The following is a 15920-nucleotide window of genomic DNA, read 5'->3' as shown; positions in this document are numbered from 1 at the left end:
TAATTAAATTAATTACTCAGCCACAATCATAATATCCATCACAACCACCACCAAATGTGTAACATCCACTACATATTTTGTTTCCCCCACCACCATCACAACCAATAGCACTTTATGTCTATACTATTTGTCAGTTTCATACATACATAGTATAGTTTTAGACCATTTGATAATTTCCTTAATATATACTATACCATTTGGTCTATTTCACTCTATTTACATTCTCATTTGCATATTTTTATAGGATTGAAGAACTATGTTCACATAAGCTACTCATAACTTTGTTTTCAAGTTATTTAATATAATATTAATATGATTACTAAAGAAGATGAACCATTTACACTTACATTGTGTTTTTTCTATTTGTGAAACATAGAGTAAAAATATATCTTTACAATATTCCTCTTCCCCCTCCTCAACCTCCTCATTCTTAATTAGTCACATCTGTTTTGTTCTATTTAGTCGGATCCATTCTATTTAAATTTATTTTTTTCTTTCATACGCATTATTATACATAGCAATTTTTTATGAATGAGACCTTTTTGGTTCTAAATATATGGTACATTTTTCAGTTATTTGTAACATTTGTCCTTCAAAAGCCTAAGCCAAAACATACATTATGTTTTATAAAAAATCCTTAAATTTTGGCTCTCGTGATCTTATATATTGCTATAACTAGCAATAGTTTTGCAACAAAATATTAATGTGTTAGTTTTTAATCATGTTTTGTTCATATTAATTTTCATTTTTTGTGTTTTCTAATGCTTTTTCTTATATTTTCTTGTGTTTTTCTTTTGTTTTTCTTACTTTTTGAGATTTTCTTATTTTTCTTTTAGTTATCTTTTCAGTAGTACTATACTAATAACATATTGATACGATTTTAGAAATAAAATAATAAAAAAATTATTTTAATGTTTTAGAAATATTTTATGTTGTATATCTTTTATATCGTGTTTTACGTACATGTTACATTGAGTCACTTGTCCACTAAGTAAGTCATATACTTATAATACATGTTATACTTACACCGAGTGCAATTGCGTAAGAAAGAAACACTGTGCTGTTTTCCGATAGGTTCATCATTTTTTTTTTGTTGCAAATTTCACAAATCTTATAAATTAAAATTTACATGTGTTATATATATAAGTGTGTATTTATATATATATATATATTAGAAACACTGACTTACGTATTATGACTTACGTGGTATTTTTCCTGGCAAACATTCTTGCAGTGGCATCCCAATTAGATTAGGCTGCCACCGTTAAAGCATATTCTACACCTAAGAGGCGACTCAACACACACGACCACTTCTTCTTCTGAAACGATAGAAGAAGAAGCATCATGCTGTTGTTCCATTTTTTATGTGTCTGTGAGGAGGAAAGGGGGGCAGGAAGAGTCAATTTTTAATATGAGGTGAAGCAGAACGTGTTATATAAATGACTCCACTAAAATGTAAAAACACAAAATAAAAAGTTAAAGCCAAATATATTGTTTCTGTTTAAATATACTACTTTAGTTTGACCGGTATTTTCTCGGTTGGGAAAGACATCAAGGTAAACAGAATATTCAACCCTTTTGCCAAATTTAAGAGTTAAAGAGTAATGGCTTGGTTTAAGACTTAAAGTAATAGCTTCCCTCGCGATGGGGATTGGCAAGGTGTACAGTTTTACATAAAACTTAACGACAAAGAAAGAAACAAGGGCAATGACACAGAGTACCATTGACCAAGTGATAATGATGGTGCTGCTTCTACATCTGTTTCCTTATACATTCTGAGCCTCAAATTGGCATATCTCGCAGATCCTATTGACTATGTAGATGAGGTGATTCATGGAGTTCAGCTTAATATGTTCTCACAATCATTCCACATCCATGGGTATTCAAATGGTTGACAAAGAATGAGAAGGAAGTTTGGGAAGAGAAAACGATAAAAATTCTATACCTCAGGTAAAGAGTGTTACCAATAGTGTGCAAAACTAAATGACTATGAGAAAAAAAGATTATATTCAGTAAATGATCAAAAGATTACAAGGTTTTGAGAGTACATGCCCTTGGAACTTAACTTATTTTAATCATGTTTTGGTCATATTAATTTAAACTTTTTTCTTGCGTTTTTAATGTTTTTCTTGTGTTTTTCTTCTATTTATTTTGTGTTTTTCTTATTTTTTCAGTAGTACAATAGAAACTCTATAAATTAATAAATACAATAAACTAATTAAAAAAAACTTGATCCCGAATCATGTTGGTTCATAATATGACACAAATCAATAAAATAATAAGATAATAATTTATTAGAATTTTTATACGTAAATGTATAGTCTCACTAAAAATATAAATTAATAACACATCAATTTATTTTGATAATATTTAGTAAAATTATATCTAATTAATTTATATATGAAATAATATTTTTAATAAAATAACATCGATAGATTATTAGTATAATAGAGTAAAAACTCTATAAATTAATAATATTGAAAATATCATACACCGCATGGTGAAGCTTGGAGCATGGTGAGACTCGACCTTGGAAAAAATTAAAAGAGAGAATTTTTTTTATTATGAGCTTCAATTTAATTGATATATACTAAATAAATAAATTTCATTCGAAAATCTGAATAAAAGTATTTTTGATAAACAATTTCATATATATATATAAGTGAAGTGAAATATATAGGTTAATAACTGGATTAAAAATTAATTTAATTGATATAAAAATCGAGAAACATTATGTTCGTCGTAATAATTTCTTAAAACTAATTAAAGTATTAAGATACTTCTAGTTAAAGATACACAACACATTAGCTTTAGACGTTTAAGACAAAAAAAAACTTGTAATTGTCCACGTGTCAATGAAGGATTGTTTATTAATTAATTTGCGATGTTATTAAAAAAACAAAAACAGTGAAACCTTTGGAACCACGCGGAAGGTTATTTATTATCAGCCGAAAAAGTGTGGTAGCTTTGGTTAGTTATCCAGAAAGGTATTGACAACGAAAGCATAGCTCGCAGAGAAGATGATGACGACGAGCTTCTCTTCTCATCCTCCTCTTCCTCCTCCTCCTCCTCCATCATCAACTTCCAGATCCCTACTCCTCTTCCCTTCATCTCACCTCAAACTCCCTCCTCGTCTTCTCTTACATGGCCGCTCTACACTCTCCTGCTCCGCCGCCGGCACCAACAACGGACCTCCTCCCGCCGGCGACTCTGTTCCAAAGCAAGTACCCTTTTGCCCCTTCTCTTCGTTTATGTATTCAAAATCGAACCTTTTCGATACTAGCTGTGTAAAAATCAAACCTTTTTGTTTGTTTGTGATTGCTTCAGTAACTTCTGTATCATTGAGGGATCAGAGACGGTCCAAGACTTCGTGCAGATGCAGCTTCAGGAGATACAAGACAACATAAGGAGCAGACGCAATAAGATCTTTCTCCTCATGGAGGAAGTCAGGAGGCTACGCGTTCAGCAACGGATCAAGAGTGTTAAAGCCATCAACGAGGATGAGAACACTGTGCTCGAGGCGACGGAGATGCCTGAGATCCCTTCTTCCATTCCTTTTCTCCCTAACGTGGTTAGTTACTTTAGAGACAAAGCACGTCCTTGTTGTTGTTTAATGCAAATCTTGTCTTTTTAATTTTTGTCTTGTTTTGTTTTGAAAATAGACGCCAAAGACTTTGAAACAACTCTACTTGACCAGTGTGGCTTTGATCTCTGGAATCATTTTCTTTGGTGGCTTGATTGCGCCTAAGGTAATGTAACAAAGTATTTTTTCCTTGAACACTGCATTAGCATGTGTTCTTGAATGATTTTTTTTTAAATGGTCAGCTTGAGCTTAAGGTAGGACTAGGTGGAACCTCGTATGAAGATTTCATAAGGAGCTTGCATTTACCCTTGCAATTAAGGTACTATCACTAGTGAAATTGCTTGAATTTTTATTATAATTTTTCATATCATATCTAGTAATTATAAAAATATTATGTTATTTTTTAATGTGATACAGTCAAGTAGATCCCATTGTGGCATCATTTTCTGGAGGAGCGGTGGGTGTTATTTCAACATTGATGCTAATTGAAGTTAATAATGTTAAACAACAAGAGAAGAAGAGGTGCAAGTACTGCCTTGGGACTGGTAATTTATTTATATATCAATCCTATGGACTATAATGTAAACTGTTGATTGTTTTTTATTTGAACAACTTCTTAAATGATATGTGTTTGCTTAGGATACTTGCCATGCGCTAAATGTTCTGCAAGTGGTGTGTGCCTAAGCATTGATCCAATAAAACGAACTAGAGCTTCAAGCCTGCTTCTGCAAGCTCCGACAACGGAAAGGTGTCTGAACTGTTCCGGCGCAGGAAAGGTAAAAGCTGTCTGAACAACATTTTTATACAATCTGACCTGAGTGCGTATGCTTAGTCTTTGTTTTTGTGTGTGTTTTTGTGTATGAATCAGGTGATGTGTCCGACATGTCTATGTACTGGGATGGTCACAGCTAGTGAGCACGACCCACGATTTGACCCTTTCGACTAGAAAACGATCGCATTTTGCCTTTGGAATTAAGGGCTTTTGTATGTACATTTGTCCTTCAAAAGCCTAAGCCAAGACTCTGTACTGAAGAAAGCCATATAAATGTTTACATAGTCGAGAAAAATAGGATTTATAGCTTTTGTCCAAAGCATATAATTACATAGTAAAAGTTCATAAGCCCTTGAACATTATTTGATAAAGCGAATTTCTTTCAAATTTGATTATGTCGTCATCATGTTTATTTAGAAGAAAAACTCGTGATATTTTGCTTACTGAATAAATATGACATAAACAATACAATAACAATGTTAATAATAGTTCTGTTAAAATCATCCGGTGATAACAAAAATTAAATCCGAATAGCGAATCAAATAGAATAACCAAAAGCCAATCAAAAACAAATTTGGATTTTCATTCGGGTTTTGTTTACCATCATCACAAACAAATACAAAGAATAAGTGACCATCATAATGGTGTACATCAAACTTCTTTTATCGAGCTATTTTTTTTGGGTAGAGGACACAGAATAAACCAGAGCATTCAAAGGACCACATATTGTAAAGCTATGTAAATGTTACTTCCCTTTCTTCCCAAAAAACTGTACAGTACCACAATCTTTTAAAGTGGGAATAACTTATACTATGTCAACGTGGGTCTTTTCTTATGAGACCCTAATGTAGCAGACCGTGGCGTGGCGATTCTTATTTAACGCGGAACTCGTGTCTGAAAAGGGTCAAGTTTTGGGTGAACTTGTCTCTGTTCTTCTGATCCAACCCACGCGATATGTCTGTCATAAGACTGTCAAAGCAGGCTGAGAGACGCTGGTGTTGATCCACTGGCTGCAACACCATCAAAATTTAAGTAATCAATATAGAGCCTTACATAAAAGAAACACTTGTGTAAAGAAAAAAAAACGAGTTTTGGATTTATCACCTGTGAGGAGAGGATCTTAGCTTTCAGATCAGAGAATATCTGGTTGGATTTATATAAGGTTAGACGAATTAACAAAAAAAAAAAACCATTTCGGAAACTGAAAGATAAGAAATTACCTGCTCACTTATAAGAATCAAGCTTAGCATTGGCCTGCTGAGACTCCATTGATTGCCACAATCTTCGAACAAAACTATTTCAAACAGCGTCTTCAATATCTGCTTGTAAGAGCAAACCCGTTTAAATAAAAAGGGATTAAATCTAATTTTTGTGTTGCAATGAATCTGACAAACAGAAATGATGAGTTACCTCGGGGAACAAGCTAGGGCAGTCTGCAATGTGCTGTGCAAAACGAATAGCAGCTGGGGAAGTAGGTGCCTCGCCCATTGTGATGTTGTTGAAATAATACGAAGCTAAATTGTCTACAGCTACTGCACACTGAAACGATCCATATATATATATATATATTAATGTTTAAGAAGACATTTTGCAGCATAAATCTTTCAGAAATTCTTTGATTACAAAATTCTCACTTGTGATGAAATGCTTGTGTCCAACCCCTTGAGTCCAGATTCAAGGGAGCCAACGAGATGCATAAAAGTGGCAGTATCCAGTTTCAATATGAAGGTTATATGACTGCCACACAGGACCTCGACGAATCCAAAGTACGCCTTTGTAAGCTGAAGGATGAAAGAAAGACAATAAAGATTTGAGATTAAGAGTGTACATTTGGATAATCTGAGGTTGTAGTGTAAACAATATCATATGATGTGAAAGCCAAACAATTTCTATGCGTTTAATAAAAATCAAAGACTGGTTCACTGAATCACTAAATGAAATTACTGAAGGAATCCAATGTCACACATACCTTGCGATACGCTAATATATCTGCCAAGGGTATTGCTAGGGTCATCTTCAATGCGATATCAAGTGCATCCGCAAGAGCCCTATCGCCATAGAGTTCAAACACACCGAAGTTGCAATAATTTCCAGAAAGCGCTGCACATTAGATGCATAACACATAATAATAATAATAATCAAAAACAGCAAACAGCAAACATGCCAAAAATGATTTAACTCTCATTGGTTCTATAATGTCAAAATCATGTTCTAACCTCTTGATAGAATAGTCAGTGAAACCCAGATCCCCTTGTATTTATAGGCGTATATATCCGCAACATTTGGAAGGGCTAAAATCCTTGAACCATAAGCCACAATCAATTTACTGACTTCCCTGAAAAGCAGGATGCCATTTGGAGAAGAAGAATCAAAAGTAAGGCGCTGGGTTTTGTTATGCACAAACTCAGCCATGAACTTCAACAACGGAGTCGTAACCTACATCAACAGACAAAGAAGAGAAGATGAGGCAAAGGCACCAATATTCACAAAAATGTCAGAAAGAAATTAACATGACAGTGGAAACCACTTATGGAAATTAGATATTGATTAATGCTAAATTATAGAGATAAAACCATATATATAAGTAGACTCAGGTCAGTGAACTATATAATACAAGTCAATGGAGCAGAACGGATAACTAAATACCTCTGGTGTGTCGAACCAATGTGAGATCCCTCTCAAAAGAAGTGGCATGTGTGCAGGATAGAGCCAGTCAAACAAAAGACCATAGCTTCTCCGGCTGAAATTAAAAGAGAAAGCTTAAATAATTCATAAGATTGTAAAATGTCTATGGATGTTAAAGTCACAAGCTGTAGTCAAGACCTGCTAGTAGCCATTGTAATTCCTCTTAAATCCCGCATCAACCCGATCACAGCGAACTTCACAGCATCAGTGCGAAACATGGAATCTGGTGTTAGTTCCAGGGTGCGGAAAACCTAGCATGATTGAATAAAAAAAGTGGTTTACTGACTTGTTACATACGCTTAAACTATTTACAAGAACTTAGATTCCAATACACCATTACAATTATGATAGAAAGCTATGCATAGAAAGCTATGCATACTACAGAGAATACAAAACTACTATGCGATGCGAATTTGCTTATAAGATATAATAAGATATTATGATATGGAAGAATAACTGTGTAGGATATCGAACTATGCCTTAAACTGAAAAAGTGAAACGAACAAAGCAAATTTCACCTCTTCTTCAATACAAAACTTTTCATCTCTTCTTCAATAAAAAAATATGCAACTCCATCATCATAATCAGACAACAGAATCACTATTGTAAATGAAAGCTCAGAGATAAGACGCGGAAAGAAAATAGGTATAACCTGAAGAAGTGGTTCCATCGAAGTTTTAAACTTTATTGAGCTATCCTCCATGAAAATCAGCCAGCCAATTGTGTAGTAAAACGTTGTTCTGCTGCGAGAGCATCTGTACTCCTCTAAGAATGGAAACTGCTCCCTCTGGAATTAGACAACTCGCATACTGAGACTATTGCTGGTGATAAATTTGAATGCATAATGCTGTCCACACACACAAAAAAAAAAGAATATTTGGAGACGAATTACTGTGTGGTTAGAAATAATAAAGGTCACTGTGTCCAGCTTTAAAAGCAGCTTTCCGGTCATATATCTGCAAGAGGAAAAAAAAATCAACACGGAAATGCATGAGCTAATATAACATCAATTTAAACAGGTATAATGGAGTTACCCAGATGCCAACTCCAGAAATAAACTTAGCGTGTGACTAATAACTTCTTCACTCTATAGAAACAAAAGACAGGTGTGACTTTGATGTTTATAGCGGCGTGTTAAAAAGGTAAAGAACACAAGATTACCTCTGCATAACATTTTAAGTTTGTAGCAATCTTGCCAACAATAAGGTTCAGCAACACTAGATGATCGTGGAGCCCAAGGAGTTCTTTCAATCTTTCATACAACTGCTGCAACAGAATGGTAGTATCAGGAACTAACGTAAATAAAAAAAAAATTATATAAAAGGAAACAAGTTTGCATTTACTTTTGATGAATGCATGGCCTGATCACCAACGTAAGACTTCCGGAAATTCTGGAAGAATGTAAGAATGGCACGATCAAGCCTTTGTTTACTTATTTCACCATATCTCTGCAGAAAGAAAGTGTCATTTGATTACTTTACAGATGATATAAAAGTAGTGAATTCTTCTGGGAGAAAAGGAACCCCAACACGTGCAGCACACAGTTGTTGAAACGTTATCACAGTATCCTATACTAACGTTAATGAGATCACTCTATAATAACAGTTGTGGTTATACAGGCTTGGGAACATTTAAGCTAGATCTTTCAGCTGTATTCATGAGTGATTGTTTAAAAGAAGTGCATATAAATACAAATGGTGCCATACATCAAGTGGCAGAACAACCATACGTAATTTTCATCTTCATGGTTAAGATCCACTTTTTTACCAAATAATGGAAGTACTAAATCCAACGAGATCATCTACAAGACTACAAACATTTTCTGTTTTTAATTAATTGCAAGCAGAGATGTATACCTGTGTGTGCAGTCCGCTGTCCATAACATTTACTAGCTGCAAAACACGAGCAGAGAGTTCAGCATCAAGCACCTCTTGCGTCTCCACACTGCACCATATATTTAATTTCCATTGTTCATACTTCATATATTGTTTTGTTCCTCAAACAGCCTAAAGCAAAAAAATCTCAGGAATCAGGATAGCATAGCAACTTACCTACAACCGCTGCACTGCTTGATTTTAACAATAGCGGCAACAATATGAACAAGCCATGACAATTTCGCTTCAATAAGTGTCAGTTCGGAATTGTCAGCAAACTGTTGGTGCGCTCTTTCCTGTTACACGATCACTCAGCTAGAGCGACTAAGACACAAACATCGACAGAGCGGCAACAAGCAAAACAAATAATAACCGTTGGCTTTACCCTATATGATTGCAGAAGAGGCTCCATTGTGTTTATTATATACGTGCCAGTTCTTTCATACTGCATGATAAGAATCTCAGATGCAGTTTAATTGTATTAAGTTAAGATACAACATTATCCAAGGACAATGTGAGCAAAAACAAGGGTACCGCATGACAGACAAATCCAGAATAAAGGATAACCTGAAATCTGCATAGGTAAGGAAAGCAATCCAGTTCATCCTGCAGAACTTCAACTTTATCCAAAGGATGATCAGTCGGATCATCATCGGGGACACTAGCCTGGAATGAGGTACATATATCAAAGAAAAACTACAATTTTGAAGTGGAAACATTTCGGAATAAGCGGTGTTATACCTGCACAGAATTGAATCTGGAGATGATAAAACCTTCTGTAATTTTAGGTACAAATTCATCTAGTAGACTTGGTGAATCACCCTTCAAGTATGGGACAGATGCTACTAATCTGGACCACATTCCTAGAAGGTAGTACACGCTGCTGCTGGCCCACTGAAAGAAAAAGTCCCTCAGATTTTGCAAGCTAGATACCATCTCAGCTAACCATTTAAGCTATAGTAACATTGATCATGTTGAATGGCACGGCCTTTAAGGAGATACGTAGTGTCTATAATAGGTTTGCTAATGCATTCGCTAACATAAACTTGCGGAAATTTACCTGCCATGACTGGAGAGATTTTAGTGTAAACTCTGCCACCAACTGTATCCACTCACCGTAGCCATCCATCTTCACAAGCTCCGAAAGCTACAGATGAATTCATACATACTATTACATAAGATATGAATTTATCAACCATATGAACCAATAAACCATGTCCAAATTAACCTCCAATTTTTTTACAGTAACTCCGCACAGCGAAAACGATTACATGCTGGCACTAACATCTTGTTATATACCACAACTAAAGAACGTCCAGAGAGAAATCAAAGCAATACAAAGCACAAGTGCCCCAATCCATTATTTTCAACTACAGTTTAGGCAAGAGAGGTGTGTATTCCCCCAAGAGAACAATGTTAAATTTACAGAAAACTTTAGTACATAGTGTTTCTGAGCTATCACTGAATTCAAAAGTACATGTCGCATCAGTAATCACGAATAGCTACGACTGTCCGGCTGTGGCATATTGCAAAAAGGAACAAGTGTACATTTACCCAAGTACATGGATCTTAACATAAATTCTAGCTATGACACATAAAATTATGCAAACAGTAATGTGGGGATTATAAAAGAATATTACCTGGTAATTCAACCTAAAACGCCCAAGTAGACGGCAGAACACATGGTAATTATCATGATCAGCAAGACCTGATTCATCAAAAGCAATTTGTATTGACGAAGATAAGGGGCCGGGATCAGCTAAGTAAAATCAGTGGGGTAAATATGCATTCAAACACAAAATTAACACATACGTAGACTACAATGTTAGCAGACTACATAACTAAGATGCTGGAATTTCAGTCATGAAGGGCTACAAATTGGTAAATGAGACAGTTGCATACAGTGAGCTCAATTTTTACAGTAAATCCGACAGTACAATACATCCAACATACCTTTTCCTGTTTGAAGAATTTCTCTGGTTCCAGTCATCAAATGGGCTAAAAACGTAGAGCGGGTAGCATCATTTGTGAACAGAGAACGTCTTACAGAAGCCAATCGCACCAAGCACTCAAGTGCCTAGAAATTAATACAGAGGAACATTAACAAATAGCTAATTCCAAATCATCTATAACTACCTATTCCATCCAAACTGTACATTTACAAATCAGATCCACAATGATATTACTGCAATTGAAACACGTTTCCTCACACTAAAGATGGATAAAAATGAAGAGAAAAAACAAATCACGTTTCATTTTACTGAAAAATGCTTATATGCCTTTCTCTCCCAGAACAGAAAAAAAGAGGACAATATGGATATGGACATACCTCTTTCGAAAGAGGTGACTCTGTACTACCATAATAATCGAAAAATATCTGCAGCGTGGAGGAATCCTCCAATACTGACCTCCACGACGTTGGAATCTAAGAATTATCAGTTACACAAGAAGTTATTACAGCATGAAAAACGAGTACCAGAAATACATAGGCACTAAGCGTTGACAAACAGGAAAACAATAACACGATATTAGTGTTCTACCTGAACTGTGCCAAACTCTTCTGTGCTTTCATCAATTGAAGTTCCAACGAAATCAAACGATACACACCTCAGTGAAAGGGAAAGCGCCAATTCTTGTAAACGCCCAGTAGCTGGTTACAAGATAATGTCCCACTCATTACTATTGAACTAAAGAGAAAAGAAAATGAAATTCCCAAGCCTATGCCTAGACAAACAGAAAGACATCGACAAAAATAGTAGCATACTCCACGATTTCAAAACATTCCAATATTCCACTAGTATATATTTTCAAGATGGTTTTCTACCTTGGCATGATGGGAAATAATGAAAAATTAAGATGACAAACATGACCCATCCAACAAAAAAAGAATTTCCTAAAGTGGTATCAATTCATATACAGCCAGCAAAATTCACACATGCGCAACCAACAATATAGGTTGATGACATCAATGCATTACAAGATTAAGTTCATAATATTACCATCATTTCTCAGATAGCTTAATGAAGTCAAAGCTATTCGGAATATTTGAAATAAGGATTGATCCCTAAAGTTGCAGGCAACCCTCCGGTGACGTGTGGACGGCAGCCCTGGATTAGGCTAAGAATTGAGAAAAAGATAGATGAATAAATGTCAGTAAGTATATCACGAAAGTAAATAAATGGACAATATTCTTGAGACGCAACATATATCTACAATGTTCATCTTACCTGATTCATCTCCTGCACAAGTTGATCCAGAATTCTTAATCCAATAGAATAGTGATCCGAGGAACCCTATTCAAACAACATTTATGAAAGAAACATATTTTAGCAAGCTCGTGTTAAGAATCTACAACTTCTACAAAAGTATCCTCCACATGGGTTTATGCAATATAATGTCCACAAGGCACTAAGAAACAATGTAAATACAAAAACCATATATCAAAGAAGATGCACCACCTGTTCCAAGAAGTTTGTTGATTCCTTAACCACATCCCTGAATCTATCATCATCTAACCATCCAAACTTTGTGAGCCGGCAAAGCAGTTGAATGAGCGAAGCAATAACAAATGGTTGCATCTTCGGTCCTCTTGTAGCCAGATAATTCACTATATAAGCCCCTAGGAAAACCAACACAACACCAGGAAAAAAAAAGATATTAAACGCCAGAAAAGAGATACATCTAGGCATATGGGTTGGAGGATTGCATATGAAGTTTACTTATATCAAGGCGAAGATTCAGCGGCAGGGTGTGATCCGTCACTTGCTTCAACAAACTCGAGCTAGCGAGCATCAAGGAATAAGGTTTTGACGAATTGTCGAGAATGTATTGACATTGTGATATATAATCCGTATTCACGGAAAAGCATCTCAGACTATTTTCAGCGTGAGCCCTCTCAGCTGAATCCTGTGAGTTGTACAATCTCTCGCATAATGCCTCAAGTTGCGCCAAGCTCTCCATCGGTAACGACGCAGAATCTGACCAAAAAGGTACAAAAAATAGATACCACTACCGTTTCAACAAGAATATTTCGACAAGATTTCAGTTTTAATAGAGTATCCTGACTTATAAAGTGCTGAGTTTCAACAAAAGAAGGGGACGAATCATTACAATAGCACTGAATCAAACAAGCTGCAGGAGAAAAAAAATCAAATTACCGATTTTCACAATAAATTCAACCCACAATTCTAATCAAACACCAAGATCCAAACAGAGATGGAACGATATTAACAATGACAAAAGCGCAGTATCAGTTAAAGATGTACAAATTCTACCAGCGAATATAATTAGATCTCATACAACAGAGAGGACAAGAGAGGGAGTTACACAAGTAGTAACCGAAAAAAAGGTGATAGCCTAATGGGAGAGTTAAGTTCCTAACTCTGCATGACGGACACCTCACTCCAGCTCACTCACTACCCGGGTTGATTTCTGTTTAAAACGTCAAAATCCAAAACTTCAGTTGCCCGTTGCCACACAACTCACACTAGTAACTCATACAAAACGCCAGACTTACATAAAGTATAAAAGCTACAACTCTAAAAGAGATAATCAAATATCACATTATCAAGTCACACATAATCAATTACCGCTATAACTTTGGTATATCAGAAAATATCACATATATGCGCAGACTTGGCAATATCATTCTGCCACAGCTACATCTTAGCTTATGCCATGGAAGCTCACGGAAAGTTGTGTTAGTTAAACAATAAACGAATCATTCAAACTTATCTATGCTACGATGAATCATCTTAACCACTCGATAGAAAACCTAGATTTCGTATTTTTCAATCATATCCTAATCATTTCAAGGAAAAACACAGGAAGAGGATCTATCATCCATCTTCATCACTTCACGAATCACGAGACTGAGGTCAATAAACCATCCACCGATGTGAGAATAGAAACTTTGCCTCACCAGAGATTGAGCTGGGCAGCTACTTCCGATTTGTTATCCGGCGAGTTTTTCTCCGGCGAACTGAAATCTCGATTCGATGGTAACAACGAAGAAGAAGAGACGTGAAGACTGATCGGGGCGGGCGATGACAGCGTTTTAGAGCATTTCGCAGATTGCTACATATTAACTTCGTTTTTGTTTATAGATGCTGCTCTCACCTTTCTATCTCGCTCGAGCGCTTCAAGATGGGCCGAATCTTATTTTTAATGGGCCTGGGCCTTTAGTAAGCCGAGGCCTAATAAGAAACATCCCCACTTCACTCGCCCGCAGACGCAGAGTGTGTGATTCGTGGAGGAGAGTGACGATGGAGAATAATGACAAGAGATGGTCCCTCGCCGGAAAAACCGCTCTGGTAACCGGTGGTACTCGCGGAATCGGGTATAGCATCAATTTAGATCCGATTCTTAATTTCGATTTGAGTTTTTTTTTTTTTTTTTTTTGCATGGTTTGGTGATTGATTGATTGATTGATAAACCTGTTAAGGCGAGCGGTCGTGGAGGAGCTAGCGAGATTCGGGGCAACGGTTCATACATGTTCAAGGAGCCAGGAGGAGCTCAAATCATGCTTGGATGATTGGAAGTCAAATGGTTTAGTGGTAACCGGTTCGGTTTGCGATGCGTCGGTTAGGGATCAGAGGGAGAATTTGATTCAGGAGGTTTCGTCTGTCTTTAACGGCAAGCTCAACATCCTTGTAAGCTTCTCTTCTACACATAAACTGATCTTGTAATCGCTTATTACATTAGCTCAGCATCCTTACAAGTTCCTTATCCGACAGAAAAAAAAAACATTTGGTTGGTCCTAGCCTTGAACTGGTCGTTTTGCTTTGAATCAATAAATGTAACTTAAAAAGGTTATAGCTTCTTCTGTTGGACTCATTTAAGTTTCTATCTGTTAGTGAACATTACTGGCACAAGTTAGTGGTTTGAATCATTCTCTTAATCGCTTATTGCAATAGCTCAGCATCTTTATAAGTCTACAGAACAACCATCGAACCAATCTATTTGGTTGTTCCTAGCCTTGAACTGGTTGAGTCTTTAGCTTTGTGGCGTTTCAGTATAGTGTAGCTTTTTCTTGTTGGACCATATAGTGATCATGTAAGTTTCCATCAGGGGTTTGAATCATTCTCTTTACCCTTATGAAGGTTTCTCAATTTGATTTGTGTTCAGGTAAACAATGTTGGAACTAATTTAAGGAAGCCAACGGTCGAGTATTCGAGTGAGGATTATGCTAAAATCATGTCGACCAATTTGGAATCCGCTTTCCATTTTTCCCAACTTGCACATCCTCTTTTAAAAGCATCTGGGGTTGGGAGCATTGTGTTCATCTCCTCTGTGGCTGGACTGGTGCATCTTAGTAGTGGATCTGTCTATGGTGCAACTAAAGGTGAGCCCGTCTTCTTCATTGATTCAGAGAAACCATTAATAAAGGAGGTTGAAGGTAGATGGGTTTGTTTTTCACAGGAGCACTTAATCAGCTTACAAGGAATCTAGCTTGCGAGTGGGCAGGAGACAACATTAGAACCAATTGTGTGGCGCCATGGTACATCAAGACCTCACTTGTGAAACCGGTATGTTTTTCTATACTCCCTAAAACAATGCATATGGAACATTGTTTCATTTAGTAGAGGTTAGAATAGAAAGCAAACCGAAACAAAACGTTTAAACTATGTGTTATGGTGTTGTCATGCAGCTACTCGAGAAGAAAGGTTTTGAGGAGGCGATAGTTTCGCGTACCCCACTGGGGCGCGTTGGAGAACCAGAGGAAGTCTCGTCGCTGGTTGCTTTCCTCTGCCTTCCCGCAGCTTCTTACATCACCGGTCAGGTCATTTCTGTTGATGGAGGGTTCACAGTCAACGGTTTCAGTTACACCATGTAAAGCCAAAACCTCTCATTGCAACTTTACTAAATAATAAAGCAAGAAGCCGTTCGTGTGGTTTCTTCCCATTGGCCTTGTTTATCTTTTTACTAATAATATTCACATTTGCATTTCAAAATCGTCATTAAATAAATCAATGCACAGTTACGCACCATTTTGTATATACAGATA

At 36.2% G+C, this 15920-nt stretch overlaps 3 protein-coding genes across 6 annotated transcripts; 2 read left to right on the top strand and 1 right to left on the bottom strand.

Moving 5' to 3' along the window:
* Positions 1-2930: 2930 nt before the first annotated feature.
* On the top strand, positions 2931-4742 carry LOC106380833 (protein ORANGE-LIKE, chloroplastic-like). Its single transcript, XM_013820678.3, has 7 exons — positions 2931-3220; positions 3328-3571; positions 3663-3749; positions 3826-3902; positions 4001-4128; positions 4223-4359; positions 4452-4742. The coding sequence occupies exons 1-7, from the start codon at positions 3021-3023 to the stop codon at positions 4527-4529; spliced, it is 951 nt and encodes a 316-aa protein (XP_013676132.2). The 5' UTR covers positions 2931-3020; the 3' UTR covers positions 4530-4742.
* A 169-nt stretch (positions 4743-4911) lies between these two features.
* LOC106380832 (exportin-7) lies at positions 4912-14004 on the bottom strand. Of its 4 annotated transcripts, none has more exons than XM_048746962.1 (30): positions 13836-13994; positions 13241-13345; positions 12634-12891; positions 12373-12533; positions 12142-12207; positions 11914-12031; positions 11455-11564; positions 11244-11339; positions 10868-10991; positions 10555-10622; positions 9975-10061; positions 9656-9808; positions 9482-9580; positions 9300-9359; positions 9092-9210; positions 8897-8984; positions 8384-8488; positions 8202-8306; positions 8075-8127; positions 7933-7996; positions 7693-7827; positions 7179-7291; positions 7002-7095; positions 6572-6791; positions 6325-6455; positions 5990-6136; positions 5766-5894; positions 5576-5674; positions 5460-5498; positions 4912-5365 (listed from the first exon to the last, which is right to left on the bottom strand). In XM_048746962.1, exons 3-30 carry the CDS (start codon positions 12872-12874, stop codon positions 5228-5230), a joined length of 3162 nt encoding a protein of 1053 aa, XP_048602919.1. In that variant the 5' UTR covers positions 12875-12891; positions 13241-13345; positions 13836-13994; the 3' UTR covers positions 4912-5227. The 4 variants fall into 4 exon arrangements, with proteins under 4 accessions (XP_048602919.1, XP_048602907.1, XP_048602910.1 ...); XM_048746950.1 differs by having other exon boundaries at positions 13296-13345; XM_048746953.1 differs by having other exon boundaries at positions 8202-8303; positions 13296-13345.
* A 31-nt stretch (positions 14005-14035) lies between these two features.
* LOC106422738 (tropinone reductase homolog At5g06060) lies at positions 14036-15903 on the top strand. The gene is made up of 5 exons (XM_048746977.1): positions 14036-14252; positions 14358-14565; positions 15041-15257; positions 15335-15441; positions 15564-15903. Exons 1-5 carry the CDS (start codon positions 14179-14181, stop codon positions 15747-15749), a joined length of 792 nt encoding a protein of 263 aa, XP_048602934.1. The 5' UTR covers positions 14036-14178; the 3' UTR covers positions 15750-15903.
* The last annotated feature ends 17 nt before the right edge of the window (positions 15904-15920 follow it).

The sequence above is a fragment of the Brassica napus genome, chromosome A2, assembly GCF_020379485.1.
Source record: "Brassica napus cultivar Da-Ae chromosome A2, Da-Ae, whole genome shotgun sequence".
NCBI classification, from domain to species: domain Eukaryota; kingdom Viridiplantae; phylum Streptophyta; class Magnoliopsida; order Brassicales; family Brassicaceae; genus Brassica; species Brassica napus.
The sequence above is the reverse complement of the archived record's forward strand: the minus strand, read 5'-3'. Positions and strand labels throughout refer to the sequence as shown.

Coding starts and splice junctions, on each gene's coding strand:
- LOC106380832 (XM_048746950.1), bottom strand. Junction 10,992..11,243: donor AGTCACCTCTTTCGAAAGAG/GTATGTCCATAT, acceptor ATTAATTTCTAG/GCACTTGAGTGCTTGGTGCG. Junction 5,499..5,575: donor TGATTCTTATAAGTGAGCAG/GTAATTTCTTAT, acceptor AAATCCAACCAG/ATATTCTCTGATCTGAAAGC.
- LOC106422738 (XM_048746977.1), top strand. CDS start 14,179: ATGGAGAATAATGACAAGAGATGGTCCCTCGCCGGAAAAACCGCTCTG. Junction 14,566..15,040: donor ACGGCAAGCTCAACATCCTT/GTAAGCTTCTCT, acceptor ATTTGTGTTCAG/GTAAACAATGTTGGAACTAA. Junction 15,258..15,334: donor TGTCTATGGTGCAACTAAAG/GTGAGCCCGTCT, acceptor TGTTTTTCACAG/GAGCACTTAATCAGCTTACA.
- LOC106380833 (XM_013820678.3), top strand. CDS start 3,021: ATGATGACGACGAGCTTCTCTTCTCATCCTCCTCTTCCTCCTCCTCCT. Junction 3,221..3,327: donor GCCGGCGACTCTGTTCCAAA/GCAAGTACCCTT, acceptor TGATTGCTTCAG/TAACTTCTGTATCATTGAGG. Junction 3,750..3,825: donor GTGGCTTGATTGCGCCTAAG/GTAATGTAACAA, acceptor TTAAATGGTCAG/CTTGAGCTTAAGGTAGGACT.